The 13,478-nt window shown below is 47.1% G+C and overlaps 1 protein-coding gene across 6 annotated transcripts in view; it reads right to left on the bottom strand.

Annotated features, from left to right (window-relative positions):
- The window catches only part of LARGE1 (LARGE xylosyl- and glucuronyltransferase 1), a 609,153-nt gene that overhangs the window by 35,235 nt on the left and 560,440 nt on the right, over positions 1-13,478 (bottom strand). For all 6 annotated transcript variants that reach the window (XM_019961264.2, XM_070788583.1, XM_070788584.1 and 3 more), the window contains one exon: positions 6,578-6,741. In XM_019961264.2, the coding sequence (XP_019816823.1) occupies positions 6,578-6,741 (164 nt within the window). The remainder of the gene's footprint in view (positions 1-6,577; positions 6,742-13,478) is intronic.

The following is a 13,478-nucleotide window of genomic DNA, read 5'->3' on the forward strand; positions in this document are numbered from 1 at the left end:
CAACCCACTCCAGTCTTCTTGCCTTGAGAATTCCATGGACAGAGGAGCCTGGTGGGCTACTCTTTGCTACAGGGTTGCAAAGAGTCGGACACGACTGAAGTGACAGCACACATCCACACTCGGTACTTGACACCTGTGATTCCTGCCTTTCAAATACACACACCTCCAGCAAATATCTACTGAGCATCTACAACATGCAGGTATTGTGCTGGGCCCCAGAATGAATGAGAAAAACAAGGTTTTCAAATGCAGTTCCGAGAGAGAAGACAATAAGCAGACCAAGATAAGATTAGAGTGAACTGAGGGCTAGAGGGGCCACAGAAGAGGAAACGGGATGAAGAGTAAGGGTGGGGGCAAGTGGAAAAGTCAGTGTGAGCCCTGGACAAGGAGAAAGACTGGTCTTGATCTTGAGAAAGCCTTGGAAAAAAGTTTTCCAAGAGGGAGGAGCCCTTGGGATACAGAGTTTAGTGTGTTCTCACACAAGTAAGAAGCAACAGGACCAGCATGGATGGCAGATGGACAAGCAAGGGGCAGAAGGAGAGAGGTGTTCGGGGATGGTCAGGGATCAGGTCATACAGGGACATCAAGGTCTTGGTGGGCAGCTCTAAGACTATTCTTAAGGTGATAAGAATGCATCAGAGAGTTCTAATGATGTGACCTGCTGTATGTATTTAAAGATCGCCCTGGCTGTCACATGGTGAAAGTACTTTTCACTCTCTAGAATGATGCTTTCCAAGCTTCAGCAGGCTCAGGGTCACCTGGGAGGCTTATTACAACACAGATTCCTGGGCCCCACTGCAGAGATCCCTGTTGGGCAGATCTGGGGTGAGATCCATGTATCTGCGCTCTAACAAAGTCCCAAGAGATGCTGTGCTGCGATGGGACCTAAGAATGGGACCCCGTTAGCTCAGTTCATGTTCTCTTTCCCTCACTTGCAGAAAACAAAGAGCAGGCCCATCAGCCACATGAGTCCCTGGAACTGCAGATGGCACTTCAAAGGCTTCATTCAAGAAGCAGGGAAGAGCAAGCGTCTCCTGGCCAGGTGGCAGGGATGCTGTAATCAGGCCAGCTCCCTCTGTCCTTTCGATCACCCTCCAGAGTGAGTGGCCGGGCAAGCAGCAGCCCTGCCGGGTCCATCACTGCAGCAGGCGACATTCATTCTTTCTGAACGGAATTCCAGAGGGAGCTGGGCACAGGAGCCCGCATGCCGGCTCCCCTAATTTGTTGTGGCACTCACGTAGGGCCTACTTCTGACTCAAAGGTTTACAAACATACCCAAAATGTTTCTTCAATTAAAAATCAATCCAAGAGGCACCAGTCAGCCCGCTGCATCGTAATTGGATGTGTGGGATGGAGTGGAAGGAGGCATTTCCGCCGTCTTCATCAGCTTGTGTGCTACTGCTTTATAATTTCTGATTATGTCCCGCTAAGTGTCTCTTGCTTGGGTGTAGAATTCCTTGAGTTCTCTGAGGTATTGTCTGGATGGCAGTACTTGTCACAATGCGTTAGGGGGGATCACACGTCTGCCATGCTGGGGGATGCGTGTGCTTTGAAGGGAAGGCATCTGTGGTTGGTATTTGCAGCTGATGTGAGAGGTGCCTGGCCTGTCTTTAAGGGGGTGGTGAGGGTAGGTGCCAGGTCTCCTGCAGCCCAGGCCGGGAGGATGCTCAGGGCTAGCCACAGAAGGAGGGGCTCTGTTCTATCTGTGTTTCGTTGATAACAAGTATATACATAAGGATGGATTTGGGTTGTTAATAATTTAATTTTTTTCCTTTTTTTTGTGGGGGGGGGGCACTTAGATGTATGGAGGATCTTAGTTCCCCAACCAAGGATTGAACCAGTGCCCCCTGCAGTGGAAGTGCAGATTCTTAACCACTAGACCACCTCGTAAGTCTTTTCCTTCTAATTGTGAATCCCAGGTTGCAAATGCCATAGCCAGCATAAAGGTAAAAACCATTGAGAGAACTGTGCTAGTGTTTGTGGCACATTTGCTAATCACTGGGCACTTTCCAGTCTCTTACTTTATAAAGCATAGATGGTAACCTATGAGCTTGACGGTATTATTGTCACTTCATAGGTAAGTAGCTGCTGCTGCTAAGCTGCTAAGTCGCTTCAGTTGTGTCCGACTCTGTGCGACCCCATAGACGGCAGCCCGCCAGGCTTCCCTGTCCCTGGGATTCTCCAAGCAAGAACACTGGAGTGGGTTGCCATTTCCTTCTCAATGCATGAAAGTGAAAAGTGAAAGTGAAATCGTTCAGTCGTGTCTGACTCTTAGCGACCCCATGGACTGCAGCCTACCAGGCTCCTCCATCCATGGGATTTTGCAGGGAAGAGTACTGGAGTGGGGTATAGGTAAGTAGAGTGAGGCTCAAACAGCCTAAATAAACTGTCTAAATTCATATGGTTAGTCTGTAGTGCAACTTGACTTTGAACCCAAGTCTTCCTCTCCTTTATCCCCCTACTTCATTTTCCCTTTCCTAAATACCTACCCTGTGCAGAAGCTGTGGTCAGAGTCTCTGGATCCAGCAAGCACTAAATGAACATCATTATGTCCCAGGGCTTCCCCAGAGAGTCTCACATTTTTCTCCTGAGTTCACAGGTGGCCATTGGCTACTGATCTTGATGGAGAATATCTTGGCGATAAACTGAATATACAAATAGAAGGTATGAATGTGACCAAGGAAAACCAGGATGCTCTGAAAGATGGGAAACTGGAATCGCTTGGAACTCACTCACCTGGGCAGATCATAGTATCTGAGCTTCATGTGCCTCCTCTGGGGGGACTGAGATATACTTATGCTGCCTGGAGAACAGAAGACCAAACCTGACCATCGTTCAGCACAAGGATCAAGGATTAGGTTTTGTCTTCATTTTAAATGGCACAGAGAAGAAGGAAAAATAAACACGAAGAGTGGACTGTTCTGGTGGGTGACCTGCTGTTGTGCTTGGTGGGAGAGGGCGTGTGCAACCAGGCTGGTGAGGAAGGGTAGGGGTGACTTGGGACATGGGTCTAGGGCAGTCCCTCATGCAGACTCACTGGCAGCCTGGCAGGTTTGAGCTGGAAGGGCTGGCCACCTACCCTGGTTTCCCCAAGCCCTGCCTACCTGGCTGACATCATTTGCTCTGTCCTTCCTCACCCTAGCACTTAAGCCCTAACTGTGCATCCCAGCGGGCCTGGTGTCCTCTCCTTCCTTGCAGGGGGCTCCTTCTCTCCCTATAAGCCTTCTACTGTCAGTCCACTCAGCCTCCAGCTCAATGTAGGCAGAACCCCTCTTGGGGATATTCGCCATTTCTTCCATTCTCTGCCCCAGCCAGGACAGGGGCTCCTCCCATGGGTTCTCATAGCACCTGTCTGTTGTCAAACCTGTTCCCTGTCTGTGGCAGCCTGAATTCTCAGTTGGCCCCAAGACTCTTGCCCCAGCTCCTGGTGTATGGTCCTGGATCACCCCTCCCTCGAGTGTGAGCAGAAGCTGGTACTATTCTATATGATAGACTAGTACAGCTGTGATCATGTCACATAACAGACCGGGGAGATTCTCCTACTGGCTTCGAAGAAGTAAGCTGCTCCACACAGCTAAGACCTAAGGGTGACCTCTAGGAGCCCAGAAGGATCCCAACTAACAGCCAGCAAGGAAATGGGGACCTTGGTCCTAGAGCTGAGTTCTGCCAAAACCTGAATGAGCTTAGAAGTGCACCCTGACTCCCAGGTAAGGCTACAGTCTAGTCAACACCTGGAGTTCAGGCCTGAGACCCCAAGCAGAGAACCTGCTAACATGTATCCAGACTTCTGATCCATGACACAGTCAGAAAGGAAAAAATGTGTTTCTAAAGCTGCAAGATCTGTGGTGACTGATTAAACCACAACAGAAAACAAATACATGATCTGAGTCCTGAGTTCACTACATATTCTGTGAGGGCGGAATAGGGTCTTATATAGTCCCAGCCCCACAAGAGTTGGCTACAACACAGTAATAGATGCTTACATAGTGTCTGCTGAGAGATCACGTGAATTTTGGGGATGAGAAAACTGGGGTTAAGAGAAGGGAAAGACCTTTCCTGAGAGGACACAGCAGGACAAGGACCTCGTGGGTGCCAGAACCTCTACTTGTCCTTTTCGTCCCTTTGGTCTTTGTTGTTATCTGTTGTGAAATCACTGTGGACAGTGACAGCAACCATGAAATTAAAAGATCCCTGCTCCTTGGAAAGCCATGACAAACCCAGACAGCATACTAAAAAGCAGAGACATCACTTTGTCGACAAAGGTCTGTATAGTCAAAGCTATGATTTTTCCAGTAATCATGTACAGATGTGAGAGTTGGACCATAAAGAAGGCTGAGCACTGAAGAACTGATGGCTTCAAATTGTGGTGCTGGAGAAGACTCTTGCGAGTCCCTTGGACTGTAAGGAGATCATACCAGTCAATCTTAAAGGAAATCAACCCTGAATATTCATCAGAAGGGGTGATGCTGCAGCTCCAATACTTTGGCCACCTGATGCAAAGAGCCGATTCATTGGAAAAGACCCTGGTGCTTGCAAAGACTGAAGTCAAAAGGATAAAAGGGTGGCAGAGGGTGAAATGGTTAGAGAATATCCCCAACTCAATGGACATGAGTTTAAGCAAACTCTGGGAGATAGTGAAGGACAGGGAAGCCTGGTGTGCTGCAATCCATGGGATTGCAAAGAATCGGACACGACTTAGCAACTGAACGATGGCCAGCAAGTTCTGCACAGGTGTTCTGGAGTCTGAATCCCCAGGACACTAGCCATGAAGCGATTTAATTACACGAGCTGTCATTTGCTAAGAAGCAGTGGGACTCACCGCCTCCACAGCTACTGTCAACACGCATCATTCCCAGATACCTCCGGAGGCCAGGTCCCCCCTCATTCTCTGGGACTCTCAGGCTGCTTACTGTCTGTGAACCATTTTGTGCCCCAGTGCTTGTTTCTTCATTTTGCTCATTCTCCAATCACTCGTGACTAATCATAAGTGACATTTATTGAACACTTACTAAGTGTGCCAGGTACTGTCCTCAGCACTTTAAAGGCATGAACTTATTTCCTCCTAAAACCACCCCATGAAATCATATCCACAGGCATCTCCAAAGTGGCTCAAAGACAGAATAAGGCCATCAAACTCCCTTCCTAACTATGGGAGTCGAGAGGGAATGACATGGAGAAAGCTGGGGCCAGGGCAGCCATTTGCACACCATGTGTCAACTGGAGAGGAAGCTGGCTAGCAGAGGTGGGCAGGAAGCACACAGGGTGGCCAGAAATAGAAAAACTGCATAACCCTGAAAGGCTTTAAATCCACTCACCTCCTGGCAGCCAGAGATGTTTTCAAAAACATAAACCAAAGCAAAAACTCTGTGTAAATGTCTACAATAAATTCCCATCACGTTTAGAATAAAACCCAAATATTTTATGAGTTTCTAATGTTTATAATCTTAACCTCATGCAGCTTCCATCTCAAGTCCCTCTCAAGTGATGCTTCAGCCACACTGGTCTTCTATCAGGGTATCTGAACACACAAGGCTCTTCCAACCACAGGGCCTTTGCACTTGCTATTTTAAATGCCTGGAAAACTTTTTCTTTTTTTTTTTTGGCAATGCATATGCTTCCCTGGTGGCTCACACAGTAAAGAATCTGCCTGCCATGCAGGAAACTCAGGTTCTACCCCTAGTTGGGATGATATCCTGGAGAAGGGAATGGCTACCTACTTCAGTATCCTTGCTTGAAGAATTCCATGGACAGAGGAGCCTGGCAGGCTACAGTCCATGGGGTCACAAAGAGTCAGACATGACTGAGCAACTAATACTTTCACACTCCCCCACTATGCTTGACTTCTTTTCTTATCCTCAAGTCTCTGCAGAAATGTCCCCTCCTTTGAAAGACCTCCCGCTGATCATACCACCTAAAGAAGGTCCCTCACTTGACACTGTTAATATCGATCACTGTTCCTTCAAAGCACTTATCACAATGTTAATTGTTTGACTTAACTATTTACTAGCCCTATATTAGCAATACTGGATGCACACGGCAAACCTAAAATGATGCAAGGTCTTCACAAAGATGCTTACTGAACTAGTCTGCAATGGAGCCGGACCATGAATTTTCTTTTCTAAAGCTCCTTTGGTAATTTGATTTGTCCCCAGTTAAGGCTGAGAATCAGTGCAATAGACTGTAAGCCACATGAGGGTAGGGACCACAGCAGTACTTCCTGATAAAGGCTCTAAGAATGATCCCTGCATCAATACATGTGTAAGAAAAGAAGTAGCAGTTGCTTTCCAACATCAACTGTGGGTCCAGTCCAGGTGTTTCCTTATAACACACCTCCCCTTTTCCTTGAGGTAATTTGACTAGAACTCTGTTTTTTTAGAATCAGTTCTTCCTCCATCCTCAAAAACAACCAGCATCATCAACATACAGGAGCCATTGGTTTTCAGTGCTGGAGAAGGGATAAGACTAGGCCCTGTGTTAGCAGGCTTCCATGTTCCAAGCTGGTGGGGCCATTTCTGCCTTCTCCAGGTGAAGGGCAGCTGTGAGGAGACTGTGTGGGCAGTGGGGTCCGTCTGCCTACCTGTCCATGGAGAGCTGAGCCACCAGGGTGACGTCTGTGTTGTCTGAAGCGGGCTCATACTCATAGTGCAGGAAGTACAGGTGGGTTCGGTGGACGGTGAACCGCTCTCTCCGGAACTCATAACATAAGTCATCCTCGTCCAGTTCTGAGAGCTGCTTCTGGAGCTGAAAGATAGGAAAGAAGGCTTGGGAACAAGAAGGAAATCCCCAAGGGGGTTGGCCTGTTGTGCCCTGTCCTTCCCTGAGTTTCTTATCCACTGGACCTTGTTGATCGGCCAGTCAGAGAAGGACAGGATCCTGTCTTCATGTTCTTCTGCAATATAATCTGATTTCAAAGAGGTGATGATAGAGGGCAGCTGCCTCATCATCTGAAGAATGAGACCCTCTGAGCTGAGAGTGATGCTGGCAGCACTGACAAGTGGATAAGCAACCACAACTCCTTATATAAAACAAAAAACATTTTCTTTGATGACCCAGCACAACAATTTCAAACAACAGGTGGTAACTGTCAAAGAACAGAGTAATGAAAACCAAACTGAACAGTACCTTTGTGTGACCTGATGCTTTTCTCTCCCTAGAGCTACAGACTTAAAACTCTATACCATGTACTGGAAAGGAAAAGCAATCCCATAAATAAAAAACCTCCTCCTTTAATTTCATCCATGTTCAATCAGTTTCAGTTCCTGCTTTTCTCTCTTTCTCCTATTCTGGTACTCTGAGATCCTTTACTTCATTAATCTGCCAGTAGGACTCCTTCACTTAGCTCTTCTATCCTCCTTCCTAACCAACTAGTGAAAGAGTGAGCTGTTCCACTAACAGGAAAGGAGGAACTTAGCATCCAACATAAACACATGCAGATCTGCAGGTTTCCAGATCTGCTGATACACAGATGTTCGATACACAGTATCCCTCCCAGGCAGAGGTGACTATACCTGTTCTACAGGTGAAGAATTGCAATGAAAAAGCTGGGGAGCTGGGGAGACTCCAGCTTTTTAATGAACTTCAATAGAAAAGTTCATATCCACTGGATATGAAAACTTCGATATCCACTGGAAATCAGACCAGTGGATATGCAGTAGCAGAATGAAAGGGCTGGGAAGAGACAGGAGAGAAGCTCTTTGGGTGATGGGGATGTTTTATGTCGCAATCAGGGTGATGGTAATATGGGAGCACACATTTGTGAAAATACATGTACACTTAGAATGGGGGGATTTAGCATATATGCAAATCGTATTTCAATAAAATTTATTGAAAGAAAACAATAATTTGCCAAAAGTCACATGGTTGCTTCCAATACTTTTTCTGTACCTGAGCCTTGTCCATTATATGATGATACATAGTTGAATATGGATGAAAGTTTACATGGCTAGATTTATTAAGATTAGTAGCTGAATACAATAGAACATTTTTCCAAGAAGGTGTATATATATAAATATTTTTTTAAAATCTCCAAACCAACAGTGTAGTAATCAATAAAAAAATACATTCACTCACTTCTCTATGACCTTCATATGACTTCTACGGCTTCATATGACTTTCATATGATTTCTATCAGTTAAGACCATTGCCTTGATAGGTTAAACCAGGGGTCCCCAAGCCCTGGACCAGTATTGGTCTGTGGCCTGTTAGGAACCAGGCTGCACAGTGAGGGTAGAGCGGTTGGCGAGCAACCAAAGCTTCATTTATATTTACAGCAGCACCCATCACTCTCCCATCACCTCCAAATGGGACTATCTAGTTGCAGGAAAACAAGCCCAAGGCTCCCCCTGATGCTATGGTATGGTGAGCTGTGTAATTGTTTCATTATCTATCACAATATAATACCACTAGAAATAAAGTACACAGTGAATGTAATGTGTGACCCATCCTGAAACCGCCGCCCCACCCCAGCTCGGTCCAAAATCGTCTTCCACAAAACCAGTCCCTGGTGCCAAAAAGGTTGGGAACCGCTGGGTTAAACTATGATATTATTTCTCAAGATGTGTACTCTAACAGCTGACTGCGTTAAATGGTCCGATTTCTTCACTTCCCCTGCCCCATATCCTTGCCCTTTGTCATGTGACCCTTGGTGCTGCCTACTACAGAGGCAAAGATTATTTCCCCAATCCTTGAACCTCCTTGGCTGGACTTGTGACTTGCTTTGGCAAACAGAATGGAGGGGAAGCAGTGATGTCCCAACCGTGAGGGATCAGGTTCAAGAGGAAGTGCATGCTTCTTGGGAAAGTGCCTGGACTGGCCTGCTGGGAGGTGAGACAGATGGCACAGAGTGGAGTCTCCCCGGCTGCCCATCACGCGAGTAAGCCTGGCGAAGGTCAGCTGCCTCTACGAGCACTTCTCACTGTTCACGCTTCTCTCTGTACACCACTGAGGTTTTACGGGTTTTGAGCACTAGACGACAGATAGTGTCACTTTCATCACACGAGTCTGTCCCACACAACACAGGGCTGCTAGCCTCCTGGGCCCCAGCCCAATAAATGATCGTAGCATTCTCCAGATGACTGAGTATAACTCCAAATGCTCCCATACATTCCCAAAGGCCACTTGGGTAATCAGTTGTGATCCAGTGATTTTTGAGATATGCTCAGCTATCTTGAACATTTTTAACCTTTAGAAAGGATGCAGTCAGGGATATTCCTCAGCTTCTCAAGACCAATTTGATGTCCTTGCCTATTTGAAAGTTCCCCCTATGCCAACAGGGTAGCTAACTGATATAAGGCTGGAAACTAGAATTCTCCCTCCGCCTAAGGCCCTAGGAGCCAGGTGACCCCTTCTGACTGCAGGATTAAGTTCAATGTCTCCTGGCCTACAGGACTCCTCCCTGATCCTTGTATGCCCAGCAAGCCTCTAGTGGATATACTCATAGCCACTCATAGCATGTTAAGAAAGGGAACAGTGGCCAATGAAAGTGCTTCTAGAGTCACTTTCTAAGAGGGTCTACCAGCAGTCCTGGGGGATAAGTAGCCTCCATCTAGGAACCGCATGGAACCAATGTGGTTCAGTGGCAGCCACTTCCCAAGGTCACCCTTAACCATCACAATGCTTAAAGGCTAGGATCTATAACAGTGTTGTTTACCAGCCACACAGCGGGCTGCGGAGAGCCCAGTGGATATGACATTAGACATACATTAGAGTCTGGGACTCTGTACCAACCAATGCCTTTCTTGAGTTTTAATATTAATTATCAACATGGTGCTTCGCACCTCTGTCCTAATGTGGACTGAGCACCTCCGGTGTGCCAGGTGCAGTGCTAAATCAGACGCACTGCTTTGTTTTCAGCACAGATCTCTGTTTTACAAAGGAGGAAACTGAATGAAGCCCAGAAAGTGTCTGTCACCTGCCAATTACAGCTAGAGAGCAGCAGTCTGGACTGTGAATCCAGCCCTCGGACCTTTCACACCAGGGACATCTCACGACACAATTACTTCTCTCCTGGGGGATGGATGTGAAGGTCAGATGTGCTGGTGGAAGATACCATGCAGTGTGAACAAAGCAGGCCACAAAAATGCATTTGCAGTATGATCACAACACAGCAAAGAGACAGACCAGGCGGAAACAGACCAAAGGGAATCCACTGCAATGTTAACCAAGCTCTTTTCTGAGTGGAGGATTCACAGATGAATTTTATTGGCCTTGTTATACTTTTTGTACTTAAGTAATTCCCTGCAATTTTCTCAAATGAGCTAATGCATGTACAAGTGCTTTGTAAACTGTAGAGTGCTACACATACCTCAGAAATATTATGATTGCATTATGTTCCTTTTCAAATTCTAATCTAGAACTGCTCACTGCTGACTGCATGGCTGATGGGATTTCAGGCTGATCCCAAGGAGAAGACTCGAGCAGCTTGAAACCTGTCTCCTTTACATCCAGGTAATATCTCCAGGGAGATGCTGAGCTGGAGGGCAAGGGTGGTGTGGCTTTTGTTAACAGGGTCTGAATGCTACCCCCACTCCACACTCCAGTCATTCGGGGAGCAGGGGGTTTCCCAACCAGCAAGTTGCAGAAACAAAAGACAGATTCCTCCTGAGATAAAATGCATTTGCTAAATTGCTTCTTTGGGCAGCCAGCTGAGGCACAGGGAAATTTGGACTCAAAGGAAAATGGCCTTTAAGCCATTTGCATTTATTTCTTCCCATCCTTAAGGACAGTGGCCTAGACTGACCCCTGAGCTGCCAGAGATGATGGCTGTCATGCCTGCGGACTCTAGAGGGATAGGAACTGTGTCCTGGGGCTCTGGCCTCTGAACTTCTGCTCAAAGTCAGGAAAAACTACATGGAGAGATTATGGGGATCAGTGGGCAATGAGGCCTGACTTCTCTGACCCTCATTTGCTATGTGACCTGGAGCAAGTCACTTCTCTCGAGAGCAGGACAAAGACTTTGGGTTGCAAGGATCATGTGCTCACCAGGCCAGGTGAGTGCTGAGAGCACTGCAGGCACTTCCTCATTAATACTCACATGGGTCAGAGACCACCAGCAGTCCCGTTTTACAGACGAAGATGATCATCATCTGAAAGGTTTGGCCATTTAGTCAAGGTCACAGTAAATGAACAGAGCAGCTGAGATTCACAACTAGCGGTATTTCCTCCAAGTTCTTGTACGTAATAAAGTCACTGCAATGCCTTGTTCATCAACCTCTGGGTCTAATGCTAGATGGTTCAGTGACTGTAGAGTTCTGAATCATGTGTCCCCCTTGGTGACAGAGATCTTTGGTGCTCAGGCTGAGAGAAGTGGCCAAGTTCAGGTCAGTAGAACGTGGGTAGATTCTGGCTACTACAGGCTCCATTTTTAAGACTGTCTCATGCAAAAGCAAGAGCGCCTAGTGGAGGATGCTCCGTGGAGGGCAGAGCCACAAGATGGAAGGAGTCTGGACCCTGAACATGGAGAAGAGCCACCTGCCAATTAGGAACACCCACTTGGACTTTGTGTGAGTCATAAACTTCCAGCCTGCCAAGCCCATTTTATAAGTAGTTGTGTTCCCTTAACTAACATGCTTACTTGAACTCTTTGAGTAAGTGATGAAGACAGTACAGCAGACCAATTCAGAAGTCTCTAAGGCCACCCCTTCTCGTGACACGTGTCCTTCTGATGCCTTAGGACAATGGGTAGAAACATCGGGATAAAATAACACTCAGGAGTGTTGCTTTATACTTTCAGCACCTTTCGCTTTCAGCAGCCTTGATATCCATTTCTTCATCTGTCCCTCCCAGTAAGTGTATGAGACCAGGAGGGCTACCCTCTTGCCCTCAGTTGACGGATGAGGAAACTGAGGCACCAGGGATGTGCTCAGAAGAGCTGGGGCCCTAACACATCTCTTGGAACCTCATTCATGGTTCTTCCCTGTGGTTTCCATGAAGCAGTTAAATTTTATTAAACCACATGGACAGGCAGAAAAAGATTACCAGTTCACTGGTTGCCTGCTGTGTATAGTAATGATCAAAGTTCCAGGAACCCAAAACACTGTCTTCCAAGGAAACCAAACCATGGGCCACTTTCATTCTTTCATGGGAAGGGAGAGGCATGGGCTCAGGACCATTCAGTGAAGGTTCAGAGACGTCTGCCCAGCACTGATCGAGGCTCTGAGAAAATAAAGAAGAAAATGGCATGGTCTGCTACCTCCCAGGTATCAGTATTAACGTGAACATCCCACACAATCAATAGGCCCTTATTTTATGCCAAGCCCCATGCTAGGAATGCGGAATGAACCCAAGTGTCTGCATTTAAATTGCTTATACCGTCTGGTTGGGGGAATAAAGAAGCGACTGTAAAAACTGTGTATTCATAATACAAATAAAATGACGGGGAGCTGGGGAGGGAAGGGTGGTGGTGTGCTATGTGCTACACTGACCTAAGCTCCTGACTTATCTTTCTGTATTTAGCCCTCATCAAGCCTACCAGGTAGGAACAGTGCTACCTGATTCCCATTTTACAGATGAGAAAACTGAGGCACAGAGTTTGAGTGGCCTGAAATCCCACAGGGAGTATTCCTACCATTTTACATGAGGCAATGTTGCTTCAGAGCTTTCCTCTTATGTTTCATGCAAGGAGCCAGTTAGGGCAAAAGTAAAAGTAGGCAGAGGTCCGTGACAAAGATGTGGGAGAGTCAAGCACTTGGCAGGTTTGGACAGATGATGTTTGGATAGATCAGAGACTAGGGGTGTGAAGGAGGGATGTGTGCCCGTGGCCCTGTGAGTCTCTGGACCCTGGGCTCCTTCTTCATCCCCTCTCCTGGCCACCCAGGCAAACACTGAGATGCTTCAGCTCTGAGATTTAACATGCCAAGGAGGGTCACTGGAGGCCAGCCTTGAGCAACCTGTCATGGGACTCTGAGTGCCATCCACTCTGGGTTCCTCTGCCCACTGCGTGATAAAGGAGCTGGTGACACGCGGCTCGCATGTGAGAGCAATGATGCACTCCGGGGTTTCTCTGGGGTTTCTCGGGGATACAGCTGTTTCTACAGAGCCATCTGTTCCCTGGAACTGCCGTGCAGTGATGCTGTAAAGGGTTTGTAGGATCTGTTTATATGTGTCTTATTTTTAACTTCTCATTAAACCATGGTGTTGCCGTTTTCTTTCCTTCTTAGTGAGCTCAGCATCTGGGTATGTGACCCTGCAGGCAGCCCATCACCCTTGTAGCACTAGGGCATTGAACTTGGAAGCCTTCATTTCAGCAATGAGGCAGAGATCTCAGAGCAGCTGGACGGGAAGGTGTCCAGAATGAGATTTCTGGTCAACACTAGTAACGAGACCTCCTGCACCCTGCAGCCCTGCTAACACCTTACCCCCCTGAGCCCTCATCCCAGCCTGGGCTCGGTTTGTTTATTGACCATTTTATAAGTGAGAAAACTGAAGCTCATGGGAGGCAAGAGTTACATTTGAAGGTGCAGATCTAGTCCTAGGGCCAG

Source organism: Bos indicus, chromosome 5 (assembly GCF_029378745.1).
Source record: "Bos indicus isolate NIAB-ARS_2022 breed Sahiwal x Tharparkar chromosome 5, NIAB-ARS_B.indTharparkar_mat_pri_1.0, whole genome shotgun sequence".
NCBI lineage: Eukaryota > Metazoa > Chordata > Mammalia > Artiodactyla > Bovidae > Bos > Bos indicus.